This window comes from Ruditapes philippinarum, unplaced genomic scaffold (assembly GCF_026571515.1).
Source record: "Ruditapes philippinarum isolate M1 unplaced genomic scaffold, ASM2657151v2 ctg23358_1_1_1_1, whole genome shotgun sequence".
Lineage (NCBI taxonomy): Eukaryota > Metazoa > Mollusca > Bivalvia > Venerida > Veneridae > Ruditapes > Ruditapes philippinarum.
This window is the reverse complement of record NW_026852756.1, coordinates 1-18,010: the sequence shown is the minus strand read 5'-3', so window position 1 is coordinate 18,010 and position 18,010 is coordinate 1. Positions and strand designations below refer to the sequence as shown.

Here is an 18,010-nt window from a genome sequence, read left to right as displayed (position 1 = left end):
ATCTATGTTTGCATTTGAAATACATTTCTGCCACTTCCGTGAGAATCATGGTGGGATTATAAGCAACCAAAATCCTACAGAAATAAATGAACCAGATATTAAGTAAGCATGCTTAAGAGAAACGATGAAACTACATAAGTATTTACATCATAAATCGGTTACACTAAATCTGCACCGAATTCTTAATAAATTTTGACATCGTGTAAAAAATAGCTTTCAAACCCTGGGTAAATTGCAAGCAATAAATTCATCATTGTCTATTTTACTGACGCATAACGCTGATGTACTTTTAATATTTCATATATAATCTTTATCCTCCATCAGGCTTTTAGTAGACAGTCTTATTCGACTGAGGAAGGTTAATTGTTCAAGCCACGTGATACCAAATACAAGGAAATGGTACTGGCAGCTCCTGGCTTGGAGCTCAGCATTTAAACAGCAGTGAATAATGTTATCGAAGGCAAGCAATAGCCCATCTCTGTTTCATATGGGAAATATGATCGTGCACTGTTAAGAGAACCTGTTCAGGTCCTACACTAGACGGACTATCAGTATATGACTAAAAAGTGTTGAAATATCTGGAAAGAAGTGATCCCTCGGGAGCATTAAAAACAGCAAAAGAAATCATAAAAATGCAGACTCGGTTTGATTGGGTTGTACATGATGGATAATAATAGTGCAACAACCCTCATGCCCCCTAGCACCGGCTTAAGGGGGACACAACTCTCAACACTTAAGAATTCTGGCCTCAATTATCCTAAAGGACCAGAAAAATATAGCAACAGTTACATTATATAAACACTATATTAATATAGCATTAAACACCGATTCAGTAACGCAATGCACTTCAATATTTTCAAATTATATCCAGCGCTTTAGGCCGTACAACGTCTTGAAAGAGGTCTTTTGAGAATTTTGAGAAGAATACAAAAAAGGACCAAAAAAAAACCCCCAACAGTTAAGTGCAGTCCCTATGAGAAGACCGGGCATCTAAAACAAGTGCAAGCTTAAGCGGCTAACATGCAGCAGTCATTGCTAGGTCAATCTCCGATAAATCTTAACAGATGTATAAATGAGGGCCAACATTGACAGCTGACCAGCAGCGTCGCTCTCGCCTAGTCCCGAGACAACTCAAACGAGGACAAGTCTCACATGAACTGCACAACCGAGGCCGTAGTCCAGATGCTCAAGCTGCAAAACGTTTTGACATCATTAAAAGACGAAACCATTGATGCACGTCAGCGCACTAAACAAAACAACCGTCAACGCAAACGACCACTGGCTGAGCTAATTAGAAAAGTTCCGAATTTATTTAGGGAACTTGGCATAAGTTCGTCTTGCAATTACTCATATGAAAATTAAGATGTAAGGAAAGAAACACAGTAAGATATCCTGGCCTTATTTCAAGTGTTCATAATATGTGTTGAGATGAACCCTCAATATTAAAGTTACTGTTCCTCGATAATCGTTCCCGACATTATGTCTCAAATGTCTTATCGTGTCTACCAACTATGAAAACGGCAAATGTTTTGAGCAATATTAAAATATTCCGATGTTGCGATTGGAGAGATACATTGTCCGCAACATAGTAATATAATAAAATGTATAAACTATGTCATAAAGCGTTTCGCACAAATTAAATAGTCCATTACTAAATATTTTTCGTTTATTACCTTACAGGATTATGGATTCAAGCAGACCACCAACAACAAAACTACGTACAATGAGTATGCTGTGTCTGTAACAGATCCAGTCACCGTTCTTTATATCAAACATACGACGATATATAAAAATGTGTGTTTCGGTTATGAATATTTACACTTCTTAGAAATGAAAACAGCAAAACAACTTGAATGTGTTTTTGTCCGTTTATTTCATGTTATTTGCATAGCAAAACAAGTTTGGCCTTCGGGTTCGGTAAATATCACATAAGCATGTTGGAATTTATTATACACTTTATCAACAAACAATAGTTGCATTGACTTAAATTAAATACCTTTATTTGTTTGAATCATAATACATTTCTTTTAACTGAGGAAAATAATACGTTTGAACGAAGTTTCCGTATTCTTAAGCTTGATTAACCGATTTCTAATGCCTAGAACTAGTACCATTTCTACAGGAAATGTAAATGTTTTGTTTTGTTGAGAATTTCTTAATACAATTTGCAGAGTTCATGTTTGTAAGGAAATAATGTATGATTAAGTTATTCCGTTGAAATATCACTCCATGTGCTTGTTGATTACCGCGTTACAGAATCAGTATAAGCAATCATACTACAGATCGCCTCAAAACAAGCTAAGGAACAATCTACAAAAGTATGCTGTTTTGAGTTGCTTGTACAATTTGAAGACCAGTAGGGAACACTTCAAGAGGTTCGCTTTCGTGTCTGTCTTTATTTTTAACAAGTGCATTCAGTAGGCAAACACAACATCGTGCTCTGTATGTACCTTCTTGAAATTCTGTTTCTTCTAAGAGGCCAAGATATATATTAGCTCGCATCAGGTTGACAAATGCTTCAACTATTTCAGGTATCAACTTTATCTCAAGCTCTATGGAAGTAGCCATGTCGTCAATATCGTTGTAAAAGTCTGTAAAATACTCATAAATAGCTCTGAGAGGACAAACCCTTCGCAAATGCTGATCTGCAGCGGATTCCGCGTCAATAATAAATGAAAACCAGTAAAAAGCACTTGCAAAGTCCATTTTGTTTTCCAGTTCAAAGGAATATCCAATCAAGATCAAAGCCAATCCAGTATGTTGAATAGATGAGTTTCGTTCAAATGTATACCGAAGACATTGGCGTATGCTTCCAAATGGATCTACCCTAAAGTTATTTAGGAGTTTACATATGTTTGAATCATTTTTGTCGATTTCGCTTTCCATTAGCACCAACTTTCTGTATAAAGTTACTATTTCCAATTCCTCACTGTTAGCAATTTCAAAGAAATATTTACTCCATGTTTTTGGATTTCCTATTATTTTGTGTGTTAAAGCTTTTAAAGCGTCTATCTTGCTTTCGTTTTCTGCCAATTCTGAATATGTCAGATAACAGAGGTAATGAAATACTACATTTGAGTCTAGTTCAATGCCAAACTTTTTATGAAATGAGTTGTTATCATTAACGTCTGGCAATCTACTGGTCCGAAAATATGCAACAGACCGTCTCAGTCCTAATGGACAACACCAAATGTCTTTTCTCTTAAACTCAACACAAAAGGAATATGCCTCACTGCTGCAGATATCACCGAGTGTGTACTCGGACATTTTGTAGTACTCATTCCACAATGATGAATGTGCTTGTAAGTACATAAAACACGCCGGTAAATTAAAAGTGTCAGAAAAATATATTTTACGAAGTTCATTTAAAACCTGTAAGGATTTATCGTATTCCGAATTACAGCAGAATACTGACGCTAGTTTTAATCTGCTCGATGTGGCATCAGTCTGAAATCCGATTCTGAACATATCCACGATATCTTCTGATATTGGCTGCTTCTTTTTTATTCTATATGCTGCTAAAAGTGAGGCATGTTTCAACAAATAGTGCGGCAGCATTAGCTTAGCTACAACTTGCTCCGTGTCAGCTTTGTTAGCAATAATGTTTAGAAGTTCTTTAATTAACCTAAATCCAATAATTGTCTGTTTCTTCAATGTTTGTTTTGCTTTAAACATATATACATACGGAAACCTTGAATATTCAATAAAATATTGGTTTCTGTCAAATATTATTTCTGCAATGATTCGCTTTTCAATATATTCTCGTGGCAGAAAGAAGCTTGGACTTATTATTGATCGGTGATTAAGCATTCTTAGTCCTATATCATCAACTCGAATTTGTAACAGGCATAGTAGATTTCCATTTAGAAGATCCTCTACAATTTTACTTAGCCTTTTACAGAACAACGGAGTCATTTTTCCAATAAACAAATTCACAGAAGGGTCAAAGAAATGAGGACAATAATGACTCGACAGAAAATGTTGAAGTGTAGATAAACAGCTTGATATGCAGTCCAACAAACGATCCCTTTTCCAAAGGGATGGTGAAGTTCTCGCTATCGTGTAAAACATTATTGTTTTGCAGTGATAACTTGTAAACTTATCACCTACAATCGGTTGAAGGAACGTTTTCTTTATCAGCTTTAATATAACTAAACATCTCAGCTGTGTTATATTGAAATCAAATATGAACAACCTCTCTGCAAACGAATAAGATAATCGCCACTCGATGTTAGCAGTTTCACTTTGCGGGTGGCCAATAGGTACAACCAGACCATTTACCTCTTTTACTTTGTCAATAAGTTGTTTTGTAGGCCATGAATATGAATGAAACCGTTTTATGATTTCACTTGACATCAACAGATTGCTAGGTACTAGGATTGCTTTGATATGATCAGTGTTTCTTTCACTTGATGAAGGCCCATTCTTTATCATTGGTGATAATCCACTCATATCCATAGTAAATTGGAAGTGTTCCTCTATGTGAGCGTACGGAATAAAACGATCGCCCTTATGATCAACAAAATAACGTTCATAACGTTCAGGTACTGCATATGCTTTAAGTTTGCAATATCCATTTGGTGCTGATTTCTCTATCATAACCTTAAACAAACATTGTGTGTTCTTTACATTTGACTGTACGATCGAATACAGGGAAGGGCACAAGTAGACCAGATCGATGTCAGAATTTATACCCAATGTTGTTGAACCTTCAATTCTACTTCCAAAATGGCATATTTTGTAATTCTTAAAAGATGGAATGTTAAAATACTTTGCCATCAGATTATTCCCTATCTCTTTTATAACTTCAGATTGGTGGTACAGCTCTCGTCGTTTTGCCACTGTCTCTTCATTTACACCGACATTCTCAAGAACATGAGACAAACAATTAGAGACCGCTTTAGCAAAACTTGGAATAGCCATCTTCTGCAATAAGATATATACATTTGTAAAACATGTCTTTAAGATGAAATACACTTTGTTATTGTACGCTTCTGTCAATTCATCATTCTTGAATATATTTAAAATTTTCTTAAACATAAATAAATGAACTGACAAAAGATCAAAAGATGCTAGCAACATTTTATTTAAGAAATTATATATCCAAAACAGTAATTTTATCGCTCAATAAAATCACTGTTTGGAGTTCGGGTGCAAGGAATTATATCACGAGGGCGTAGCCCGAGTGATATAATGATGCGCATCCGAACGATAAACTGTGATTTTATCAAGCGATAAAATCACCGATTTGGATAAATTATTTCAAATTTAACACGACATCACATATAAATGCTGCCGTACCTGATATTAAGCTAAATTTTGCCTGATTTGTTACCGTATTTATTTTCAGCTCGTGACATTTTGAGTGGTTATGTCACGTCTAAATATAGAACACCAAACAGTGATTTTATTGCATACTAACACACACTTTAACTTCTATGTTCAATAAGGAAAAATGCGGGTACGGGTATTGTTAGAATTCATTACATATACTGCGGCGAAGAGTAAACAACCATTTTATAAAGATCATTTTGATAACTATCTATATTTGTTTCATTTATATTGATAATCGTGATTCCTTTTTATGGATGAAGCAATATCATTCTAGCTTAGTTTGTATTTATTTGAACTAAAACGATGTGCAGTAAATTAAATGATTATCTTGTCTACTAAGATTAGATTAATCATACAGATTTTGAATCTGACAATTCTTGTAGTCTACTATTCTTGTAAGCACTTCTGTTACATGCAAGTCATATAGCATTTGAAAACTTTTGTTGGTATAAAAGTTTACAGTTTGAGATATGTCGCCTTTTAAAATACTAGAGTCAGTCTTTTCGAAACGTTACATACGGTTAAATAACAAGTATTTATCAATTATTTACATAATATTGTTTGTGTTCTATGCTCTTATCGTTCAATTATGTTTGCGTTTTGTAAATTTTGTGAAATTTCTTACTAAATAAGGTCTTCGCAAGATTTTATTCCATTGCCAAAACTAACACTTTTAATGATATCCGTGATACACAAGAATATCAATAAATAAAGTTTTTTTTCTGAAAGCTTAAAGATCTTAAATTTCTGAATAAATTCAAGTTTTTTTCTGAGTCTTCGTTATCCCATTAACTTTTAAAAAAGTGATACAAATTAACTGAACCTGTAAACTTCCGATAGTGTGTATATCTCGTTGTGATTTGTAACCAACTGAAGTTGTAAGTTTTCCTTTTTTTGTTTATTGTCCTATAAAAGTTCAAGTATCAATGCATTGGTGTCTTTCACGATAATATTGGGCACAACTAAACAATGAAATAGGTTATTAAACTAAATGTCTGATTAATCGAGCTCCGTGACCCCTATTTGTTTTGGCTCAAAAATATCTGTTTCATTTTTTAAGTTATAAGATTGTTTGTATTTTTTATTGTCTATTATCTATTTGTCTGAATTAGACTGCAATATACACCTTTTGATTGGACCTTCTTTAATTTCACATCGCTATGCATGTATAAATTGATCATTCTTCAAACAAAAAGTGCAAAAGTAGACCACGAGTTCTTTAAATATTTTATACGACCATAAAACGTTTTACTCTATCTGTTTCTTATTTTATATCTCTCAGTATTTGTCAAAATGCATACCGGTATAACTGGTATCAAACAATTGCACTTCAAATTTCAAGAGTACTATCAAATCTGTTTAAAAATGCTACACGACTTGATGATAAAAATGCATTTGAACTATTGACAAATAAAAAAAATATAGTTTTCTATTGTTATTTATTTCTTTTTCTCTTGTTACCAGTAACGAATATTTATTTCGACTTGGTTCTAAATGTTTGTTTTATTATGTATATTTTGATCGTAAAAGTACGGAAGAGCATTAGTGTCAGGTGTATGTTTTTTATTAACTCGAAATATCGAGCTACTTACTCGAAATTTCAAGTAACTAACTCGAAATTTCGACTTACTTATCTCGAAATTTCAAGTTTTTTATCTCGACATTTCGACTTACTTACTCGAAATTTCGAGTTAGTAACTCGAAATTTCGACTTAGTAACTCGAAATTTCGACTTAGTTACTCGAAATTTCTAATTACTAACTCGAAATTTTGACTTATTAACTCGAAATTTCGACTTATATTGTACGAGTTTCATTGGTTACCGGTGAAAGCAAGGATTGAATTCAAGATATTTTCTTTCGTCTGCAGCTGTTGCAAATTGACAGAGCACCAATGTATTTAGCAGAACAATTTTTATAGGGTCAAATTGACCACATATACTGAACATATCCTTTGTTTTTTGTGGAGGGGGGATGTAAAATCACACTTTCCACATTTCCGTGTTAACCGGATATTTCTTTTTCTAAAGCACACATACAACCATCATGTGGAGATACAACAAGTCCAAAACCCACCCTATTGTAAACTGTGCAACAATCATGTGTTAAATAAGTTTTAAATGGCGTGAATACGCTAGTTAGTCTGTTACGTCTCTTTATACTTAAAATGTTTTTGTAACATTATTAAGACATTGATTCATATTGTGTTGGTAAACGTTGATAAAAGTTGAACCTGTAGGGAATAAAATAAACGCATCCGATTTTACAAGAAATATAGTCAGTCCAACAATTTTTACAAAGGCCCAAGTACCCCTATTTTTGCCACTCCGTGATACTTTCCTCAGATGTCCCACACGTGAAGTATAGGATCGTTTTATTCACATAGATGATAAGAATATAATTAGTGAAAAGATATGGTCAAACAAGTAGGATACAATACAACGTCTGAAGAACGCCTGAACGTACAAATTAAAGAAAGCCTTTTGTTTTTTTAAGTCAGGCGTGAACATGCCATTACTAAGTTTAAGTTTAACTTTAATAGTTTGTCCAGGCACCCGTTTCTCCATCTCCATCGTTCAACCGCACTCCCTACTATATCTTATATATCGAAACACATGGTAACTCATAAATTTGACCATTCTAGTAATGTTAAAAGTCAAGATTTCGAGTTAGTAAGTCGAAATTTCGAGATAGGAAACTCGAAATTTTGAGTTAGTATGTCAAAATTTCGTGTTAGTAACTCGAAATTTCGAGTTAATAAGAAACATACACCTGGCTCTAATGCTCCTCCGTATAAAAGACTGTATTATTATTATTCTTTTCATTACTTTTTTTACTGTACATTATTCCTTTAATAATTGTACAACAGGAAGATCTTAAGCTAGCATTGTGCTTGATTATTCAATCGTGATGTCAACGTGTAATTCAATACCTTAATATATCAACCAATTTCAGTTGCGTTTCGATAGACATAACAAACTTAGTTCTGCTTCAATAACCTTTACTACTAAATATCTGCACCAATATGTGCATAAATGTATGATTTGTTAGATCTTAAAGAATTTTATTTCTTTGTTCATTCATTGATAAAATCAATATTAACAATGGACGAGAAATCAATTCATCAAGTTTATACATCTATACACGAATATGGCTATATTATAACTTGACTAAGTAAACAAAATTTGTCAATGCTTTATTGTTTAATAGAATTATTTAATCAAGTTTGGGTCGGCATAAACAATCACTTATCAGTTGTATTAAAAACAATGTCTTACTAACAAAGTCATATATAATAAATGTATGTACCCTAAACAATATTTTGATAAATGGAAAATGGTAAATAAATAAGCAACAACAATGTAGTAAAGTAATATTCTTAAATGTAGAAATAAAACTTAGATGTAATTACCAGCGACAAGTTATTTCCTTTCTGGTGAAACACAAGGTTTAAAATACGTACTGATTAACAGGGCAACGCTAGCAACTGTCGTTAATGTATTGATTTTTATGTTTGGTTGTATCAGATTAAAGCGAGACAACTCTTCGTTCAAAATAGTTAAACGATGTTTATATCTTTAATAACGTGTTCATAAACTATGTAAAGAGGTATTTGCTAACAAAAGCGCCTGATCAGAAATATAAAGCAGAAATATAGAGGATATTGAATGAGTGTAAATTTGATACTACATTTATTGAACAAGTTGAATGAAATCATCTTATGCAGCATAATATTGGTTTATTCAACCGTTGAATAAATGTAGCAGATAAAATCTTATATTTATAATATATCTATAAAAGGAACGGTTTACAGTTGGAACGATTCATTTTTCATTGATGCGCCTTTAGTTTAAAGCTAACACTAGTGTGCTTTAACGCAATGATTGTATTTAATGCAAATAACGATAAGATTAATTTCAATAGTGTTATATCGATAAGATTAATTACAATAGTATCATACCGTTTGTTTATTAAATTGCTTTATTACACACCAGCGTCTAAGTATATGTGATAAATTGATTATAAATTCACATTTATATACAAAAATACTTAAGAAAAGCACATATTGTTAGGTTAATGTACAGGTTGAAAAGTAGTGGAAATAATTAAACCTAATACATCGATTATTAATAATTAAAATCCTGTTTTATGTCCTCCATTTTTGTCATTGGCTTACATTTAGATACAATCTATTTAGGTAAATGTATCCTATTTTAATTAAGTATTGGTAACTAAGGATATAATAATGCAAATGGTTCCAAGAAAAATATGTTTGTACGGCATAAGATCGTTCTTTGAATAGATTTTCTATGCTTACTTGCCGTTAATGTATGCAGGTCATGATTAGTTTCTCTCATACTAAGGAAATAATTAAAACATAAAGCATGTAAAGAGATCGAATGTTTTGTGATGTTATTGATTTAACAGACTAATGATTAATAGAAAAATCATTGACTTTACTTCAAATAGTTGTTATAAAAGTGACAATACAAGGTTCTTTATATAGGTCTAATTTAAAAAATCAAAGTTTTTATTAGCTATAACTATTGAAATGAATATAGATTCTGCATATATTTTCATATAAATCGGCCAGATAATACAACTCAAACGTTAACTGAACTATTTTAGGAAATGATTTCAGGAAATCAATTACACATATGTCTTGACAATTAACAAGATTATATATGATAAAAAAGAGGGCCATGATGGCCCGAGGTCGCTCACCTGTATATAGGCCCCCCTGGAATGGGGCCAGTTTAAACCCCCAGGGCTTTTATTTGAATAAACTTGGAAGACACCCATTAGAAGATGTTTCATGATGTTAAGTTTTTACTATACACATATAATGAAAAACAAAGATCACCCCCGCAGGGCCTTTTTAACCCAAGGGCTTTTATTTGAACAAACTTGGTAGACACCCATAAGAAGATGTTTCATGCTTAACATCTAACCTCTAGCTCATGGGTTTTTTTGAAAGAAGATTATTTAAGTTTTTACTATACACATATAGTTAAAAACAATGACACCCCTGGGGCGGCGTCAGTTTTGACTAAAGGGTTTTTATTTGAACAAACTTTGTAGACATTTACTAGAAGATGTTTCATGCTTAATATCTAAACTCTAGCTATTTGGGTTTTTTCAAAGAAGATTTTTAAGTTTCGCTATACACATATTAGGAAAATCAACGGACCCCGGGACGGGGCAAATGTTGACCCCAGGGCTTTAATCTCAACAAACTTTGTAGACACTCACCTAGAAAATGATTCATGCTTAATATCTAAACTCTAGCTATTTAGTTTTTTTTTTCAAAGAAGTCTTTTAACGTTTTTGCTATACACATATAAGGAAAATCAATGACTCCCAGAGCGGGGCCAATTTGACCCCAGGACTTTTATTTGGACAATCTTGGTAGACACTCATTAGAAGATGTTTCATGTTTGATATCTTAGCTCTAGCTCTTTGGGTTCTTTAAAAGAAGATTTTTTTAAGTTTTTACAGCTGTGAAAATATTACTTTTTCATAGATTAAGCCGATGCTTGGGGCGTTGGCGGTAGCTTGCATTACCCTGTACCGTCCATGAACATACACAGTTAAAAATAATAACAATTATGAATAGCAGACGTTTGATGTTTTGGCTTTGAAGACAATTTTGATAGACTTCTATGACCTGTGAATATTCTAGAAATACAGATTTAGTATGCAAATGATGTTTCTTTATACATTTAAAAGACATTATTCTAGAACTAAGAAACACGCGTCTGTATCGTAACGACTGAATAAATGACAACTATTATTGTTTACAGTAGTTTAAAGCAGTTATTATGATTTTTATTGTCATGAATCAATTTTGATACAGCAATTATATAAATCGATCAACAACCATTAGTTTATAATCGCTCCTAAACAAAACAGTAAAAGGGTTTTGGTCGTTAATATTCGTTCCTTAGCATAACAGTAAAACAGTTTTGATCTTATCATAACAAAGTTCTCGGAAAATCTCGGATCAAACGAGATGCGCTTTCCTTCGGGAAACTGAAAACATCAGCGCTGCAATAGATTACCGACATACATAAATAACGAGTTCTTGCAAAGGCCTATCCAGGCCGTTCCCAAAAGGTATCAAGCTGAAACAAGAAAGAATATGTTACAATATCAGTCTTCTTTCCTTTATTTAGGATTTAAGATTATTCTTACATTCATTACGTTCATTTTATGTTTCCATAAGATATAGATATACTATGACAAACATTATGCTTATAACTATACAAGTATAGAATAAGTAAAATATTTTACTTCTTTCGCAATGTGTGTTCAGGCGGTAGCAAATTTCCTTGTTCGTCTAAGAATCTCTCTGGCGAAATATCCATGGATCTCCCCAAATGTCCGTGTTGTGGTGCATATACCACATATTCCCAATTATCTTTAACAAAAACAAAATGTGTTTTTCGGTCGAATGTTCCACTATCGCTCACTTTCTGACTTGTCTGAAGTGACGTGAGTGTATTCAGTGAGCTGCGAAGGGAGCGTAATATCTATTAACTAACTTGGGTATTGTTGTTCCTATTACAATGCTGCAAACACAAAGGTTAATTGGCGCTAATTAAATTAAGGTTGCATTACGTTTTTCGCAGCTTTAAAATTTATAAAGAGAGTTTTACACACCTTAAAATTTCAACAATGAAAACGATACGCAACATATTATAAAGTATAATTGACACTTGACACTTGTTAATTGAGAAGACCGATCGGTAGATTAATTAACATAGTAACGAATCCTCAGTTGTTTGGTCAGGTGGAAACAAAACTTGCACGTGTCAACAATTTCATAGCACAAGTGTGGGATATTGTTTAATGGTTTTATCGAATCTTGAAATCAACGAATTTTCGGCCCCATATATTATTTTACCTGGAAATTGAAATCCACAAATTTACGAACCCACGAAATTGTCTTTTGCCGACAAACCGCGAAAAGTTATGCCCTCGAATTAAAATGATTTCACAGTATAAATTGTTATAAATGACAAGTTTATTTGTTTTGAAATTCATACATCTGGGCAAGAAAAAGTGAATAATTATTTTGGAAAATATATTTTCACGGTGTTTATATTTTAAATTGACACTTTTTGGTAACAATTTGATGTTTTGTTTCTTTTATATAACAGAGAACCTTTGAAAGAGGAACAGCTCGTGGTATCGTATATGTATTTGTAGAGGAACAAAATAGCAAACAGAAGCTGGGGGAGAGATTTTCTTCACAGACAAATTGAATACAATTATAGCACAAGTGATTGACATAATAGATGGGGATGAACATTATTATACTATTAAAAAGAGCTATTATCTCTAGAACATATGATGCTCAGAGTAATACACATGTTTTTTGCTTCACAATTTTTCGAGCAACTTTTGACAATGATATAAAGCACATTTATTTTTGACCTAAGAATTGATAAAGACATAGAACTGTTCTTGTTTATGTCATTATGTTTGTATTGATTAGTCCCTGTATTAGTGTAAGATAGGTTAACTGCTATGTTTCCTAACAAGATGTGCATCTTTGCTTTCATTATATATTATATTTTATGTTTTGATTTTTGTTACAAAGAAATAGAACTAGATGTCCTCATTTAGTTAGAATAAGTGTATTTAATCGCATACCGTCCGTTGCTGTCACACTAAGTCTACTTTTAAGTTTTATCAAAATCCATTTTGACTTGAATTAATAATTGTTTTGTTTCATCACATGCTTTAGTTAAGAAATAATATATCCAAAACTGTGATTTTATTGCTCAATAACATCACTGTTTAGAGTTCGGATGCCAGGAATTATATCACAAGGGCGTAGCCCGAGTGATATAATGATGCGCATCCGAACGACAAACAGTGATGTTATCAAGCAATAAAATCACCGATTTGGATATATTATTTCGATTCTAACACGACATCAACAAATAAATGCTGCTGTACCTGATATTTAGCTAAATTGCGCCTGATTTGTTTCCGTACTTATTGTCAGCGCGTCACATTTTTAGTGGTTACGCCACGTGTATTATGATTACGTCACATGTCTAAATATAGAACGTCAAACAGTGATTTTATAGCATAATAACACACACTTTCGGTTCTTCTATGTTCAATAGGGAAAAATGCGAGTCGTGTTAGAATATACAATAAATAACGAAATTATCATGTAATAAAGCAACTATTAAATAAAATAACATTCACATAGCTTTATTTAGAAATGGTAAGAAAAATAAGATGTGTATGCTAAATATCAAAGATTTCTTTCTTTTCTTTGCTCCTTTTTACTCTGAATTATTCTTACCCTTTTTTACCATAGGAATCACAACAACTTGGTCAGTTCTTAAAAATACAATGTTGATCTTACTGAATCGCCCGCAATATCAGCAGTTGCTTAAGGATGAGTTTGACAGGGAAATTGGGATAGAACGATTGCCGACATTTAATAGGAGTAATTGAGTCATTGCTCATTTCTAAAACATTCCAGATTGGAGGTGTGTAAAGACATAACAGTTGTTCCTCTTACGTTGTCTCACAAATGCAAAAAAGACGTAGTCTTTGAAGGATATGATATTTCAATAAACAGTACAGTATGTTTTCTATAACAAAGCTAGGATGTACATTTACAAATTTTAAGAAGCACACGTTGTCTTATATTCATACTTCAGTCATAAGATTTTATACTCTCACGCAGGTCATATTCTCTGCTTACACTTAAACGTTGCAACTGTCGTATCATCTAGAGGTCACGATGCCTGCTTCCATTTGAGCATGTTTTGTTTAATCAGCTTTAGGTTATGCTGTCTGCTTCCATCTGAACTTTGTCTATTCAGTCGCTGGTAATGTAGCCTGCTTCCACGTGAATATTTTAATCACACTTAAGTCATGTCGAGAATCACCTTCAGGTCATGTTGCTTCATTTTAACTAAACATTTCCATTTCTATATCTACTACAAAACACTGTTAACTTGCACGTATATAATTTAGAATGATTTCACACGGACTGTTTTATTACGGGTATGTGATACTGCTTGCTTCTACAAATATGTATATTAACATGAAATTATATAAGCTCTTATTCCATAGCATTTAATAGATATCTTTCTTTGATTTTTAATAAAGGATTTGCATAATCATCTTACTGTTGGGGATACAAACAAAACTTCGATAAACAGTATTTCTACGATTGCGTATGCATCTTGACGAATGGTATAGAATCATAGTTAATGTAATTATATATTGTGTACCGTAACTTGTAGATGATTAAGTGTTATCATATTTAAACATACCTTATGTCAAAGGTAGATAACAAAGACTAAAAGCTACCATACAAGATCATTTTATCGGACTCTCATTTTTGATGTGATAGTTTAAAGTTGTATTGCGTTAACAACATCGTTCAAAAATGCATTAAATAAAGTTTTAATATATGTTTTGTTAAAAACATTTTCTTTGTAAGAATGTAACTAAATCAACAGTTTCTTTTTATTCAAATGTTATTGGAAATAACTAGTTTATCCACCACAACATGGCCGTTTGGGGAGATCCATCGCTATTTCGCCAAGAAAGATTTTTGGACGAATATTGAGATGTGCTGCCATGTAAACACATATTGCGGAAGAAGTATAATAGTTCACTAGTTTTTAGCTTTTGGAGGAATAATAATATTCAAATTATAAGACAAAATGTATGAATTTGATGATTTTCCGTTTAACTTCTAATATACGATTAAAGTTAAAATATTCAAATTCTTATTGAATAATAGTACAACTGTACCTTAGAAATTATTAGTTGAAACATAAATCCTAAATAATATAAAGTAAACCATGATCTTGTAACAACTCTCTTTGTCTCTTTTGTGTTTCAGCTTGATACCTTTTGGAAATGTGTTTTGTAAATGTCCTGAAAAATCCTTTGCAAAAACACGGTACTTTTTTTTGTGTGTAATCTGTTTCAGCGCTTGTCTTTTGTGTTTCCTGAAGAAAAGCGCATCTCGTTAATTCGAGACTTTCCAAAAACTTTGATCTCAGTGTTGTGATAAAATCAAAACCCTTTTACTGTTACACTAAAAGTGAATATAAAAGTACATTCTTCATTATTATCTGTTTGTCGTTTTTGTTTGATGCTGTTTGTTGTGTTCTTTCTTTAAACCGATTTATTTATCACTAAAGCATTTAGATTTTTATAATTATAATAACTGATTTGAAATACCGTATTATTTCAACGAAGGTTAGCTTATATTTTTTATTTATTCAGCAGTTAAGCTACACTTCCGTCTTTTGTTATCGTCCTGTATAATCAAGTCAATTTACTGACCGCCATCAAATATTTTGCCAACATTTGACAACGGACAATGCTACTTCGTCATGATCATGACTCATATTCATTTTACATTTTAATATATTTCAACAAATTGCTTAGTAAGTTATGATGTATCTTCAATTGACAAATATGGTTATTCATATGCATCATTCATTTTCTAAAGTTTATATGATTTAGTTTTGCCTTTTTCATATACTAGTATAATGTATTAGATTGTTAATTGCCTAAACATAAGACCATTAACCCTTGAATAATAAACAGAAAGTGTTTATCCGTATTGGTATAATTTACAACGTACTTGTAACAAACAATACCACCTTCCTTTCTAGCGAGTAAAATGACCCTCAGAGGATGCAAACTGTAAATAACATGGATTATATGAGTTTATTTAATATATACACAATGGATACGGAACTTTTAACTTGAAATGTATATCGGTTAACCACAGGTTAAAGTTATGTATACTTCATGAGAGTACTTCATAATGAAAACCTATGTGGTTGGAGCTACAAATGTTCGCGGATTTGTTACATACAACTTGTTCGTGTTTACAAAAATAAGCGGAAAACGTATCCATGGCGAAAAACTCTAAATTAAAAAGCACGAGATAATTTCTTGGAATGCAGTTTAACATTTTAGATTGTTAATTTTCAAAACGTGAGACCATTACCGATTTGATACAATAACTTTAAAAATGGTTCAAGTTAGAATATACTTACAATTTGCATTGTTCTGGTTCTATTGTCAAACACAATAGACATAGCTATCAAAACTTTAATTAGGCAAGGCCAATATACATAACCTAATATAATCAGTTTAAAAATAATATTGATTGTTTAAATATAAGATAATGTTAATAAATTTGCGCTAAGCAACCTTATTTCTAAATTTGCAGACGTTTTGAGCAGTAACTTTAATTATCATTTTATACATATTTCATGGAAAAGCAATTTAAAAAATGCGTTTTAAAACATATTTTTATCTCACTTAAACTCATTTGCATTGTTTCTAAAACGATAAAATCTTAAATGTCTTAATTTACCAAAGTCAATGTTTTGTTGAAACACGGTATATATACCAAAAGCAATTTCATATAATCATTGTTTAAAGTTTATTTATAATAAGTCAATTGCTTTTTGCTTAGTACATTAACATGGACTTTAGTTGCTGGACATTTCTATACAACTTTTGTTTATAAATTTAAATTACAAAAAATATCTGCTCAAGTGCCCTTGTTAACAAATGCTTCTTTATAATAAATATAAACATGTTTAAAGAACACAATATTTATTAACTAAAATTCGTTGTTTGTTTGTCTATCCTTGTTTTCATTCTTACATTTAAGAATATAACTATTTATTTCATAAAAATAACTGTGTTGTGTCAATACTGAAGTAAAAACGTCTTAAATTTTGATCATAGATCAAGATAGTGTCAGTTAAAAAGTAAAAGTACGCGTTAATAAATATTTCTCTTTGCCTAATAAATATGCATTTTTATACATCTTAAATGTAATCCGATAATTTAATCTGGAAAGTCTCGAACATCAGCTGTTTATCAGTTAACAGGTTAAATGACACATAGGTGACTAAACATTTCTTAGAAAACTTCCGCAATGATATTATCAAGTTCATTGTAATTTATGATTAAACTATAAAATTAATTAATGGCCTATTTATTATTGATATTGAATTTATCAATGAATAAACTCCTCAATAAACTTGTGTAAAATCTAACTAATAAGAATTTGATGCACACAATTTGAAAGTAAATAAGTTGGGTATGTCTAATGAAACGTAATTGTTTAATGGTGGTAGAACTTGTATTTTTGAATAGCGCCACCAAACAGCTGGTTTTTATTCTACACTTGTAATTTGAAGGGAATATTTTGATGGTTATTTACTTTCAATTTGGTGGGTTTTGGCAAATATGAGTGGGAAGTTGCAAAATCTCAAACTGATAAAGTGATATGACTGAGCATCCGTGATCTACTTTGCATCTCTAAGGCCATGAAAACGGAAATATTTTGAGAGAAAACTTAAGGTTCAATAAACACGGTTTCGAGTATCTTATTAAGTGTCCAGTTGTGTTAATTGTTTTTTAAGAACAAAAGTTTTCAGCGGTTTTTATCGGCTATTTAACATTTATTCGGAGTTTAAATGTGTATATATTGCCAGCGAAGGTCGTACAAAACGTCAGACCGGTATTCCGGTATAGCAGATAAACACCGCTCAGACTGATATTATTTTCGATTATAGAATATTTGCTATGTATGTGTGTAAATATGGCCAAAGACATTTCTCAACAAATTAAACCAGTGTTTGGGCAAACAT

The 18,010-nt window shown here is 31.9% G+C and overlaps 1 protein-coding gene across 1 annotated transcript; it reads right to left on the bottom strand.

Annotated features, from left to right (window-relative positions):
- Positions 1-1,973: 1,973 nt before the first annotated feature.
- Positions 1,974-8,901, bottom strand: LOC132723776 (uncharacterized). The gene is made up of 2 exons (XM_060708557.1): positions 8,746-8,901; positions 1,974-4,926 (listed from the first exon to the last, which is right to left on the bottom strand). The coding sequence occupies exon 2, from the start codon at positions 4,921-4,923 to the stop codon at positions 2,311-2,313; it is 2,613 nt and encodes an 870-aa protein (XP_060564540.1). The 5' UTR covers positions 4,924-4,926; positions 8,746-8,901; the 3' UTR covers positions 1,974-2,310.
- Positions 8,902-18,010: the final 9,109 nt, after the last annotated feature.

Excerpts from the sequence above, each read along its gene's own strand:
- LOC132723776 (XM_060708557.1), bottom strand. The coding sequence starts at position 4,923 with ATGGCTATTCCAAGTTTTGCTAAAGCGGTCTCTAATTGTTTGTCTCAT.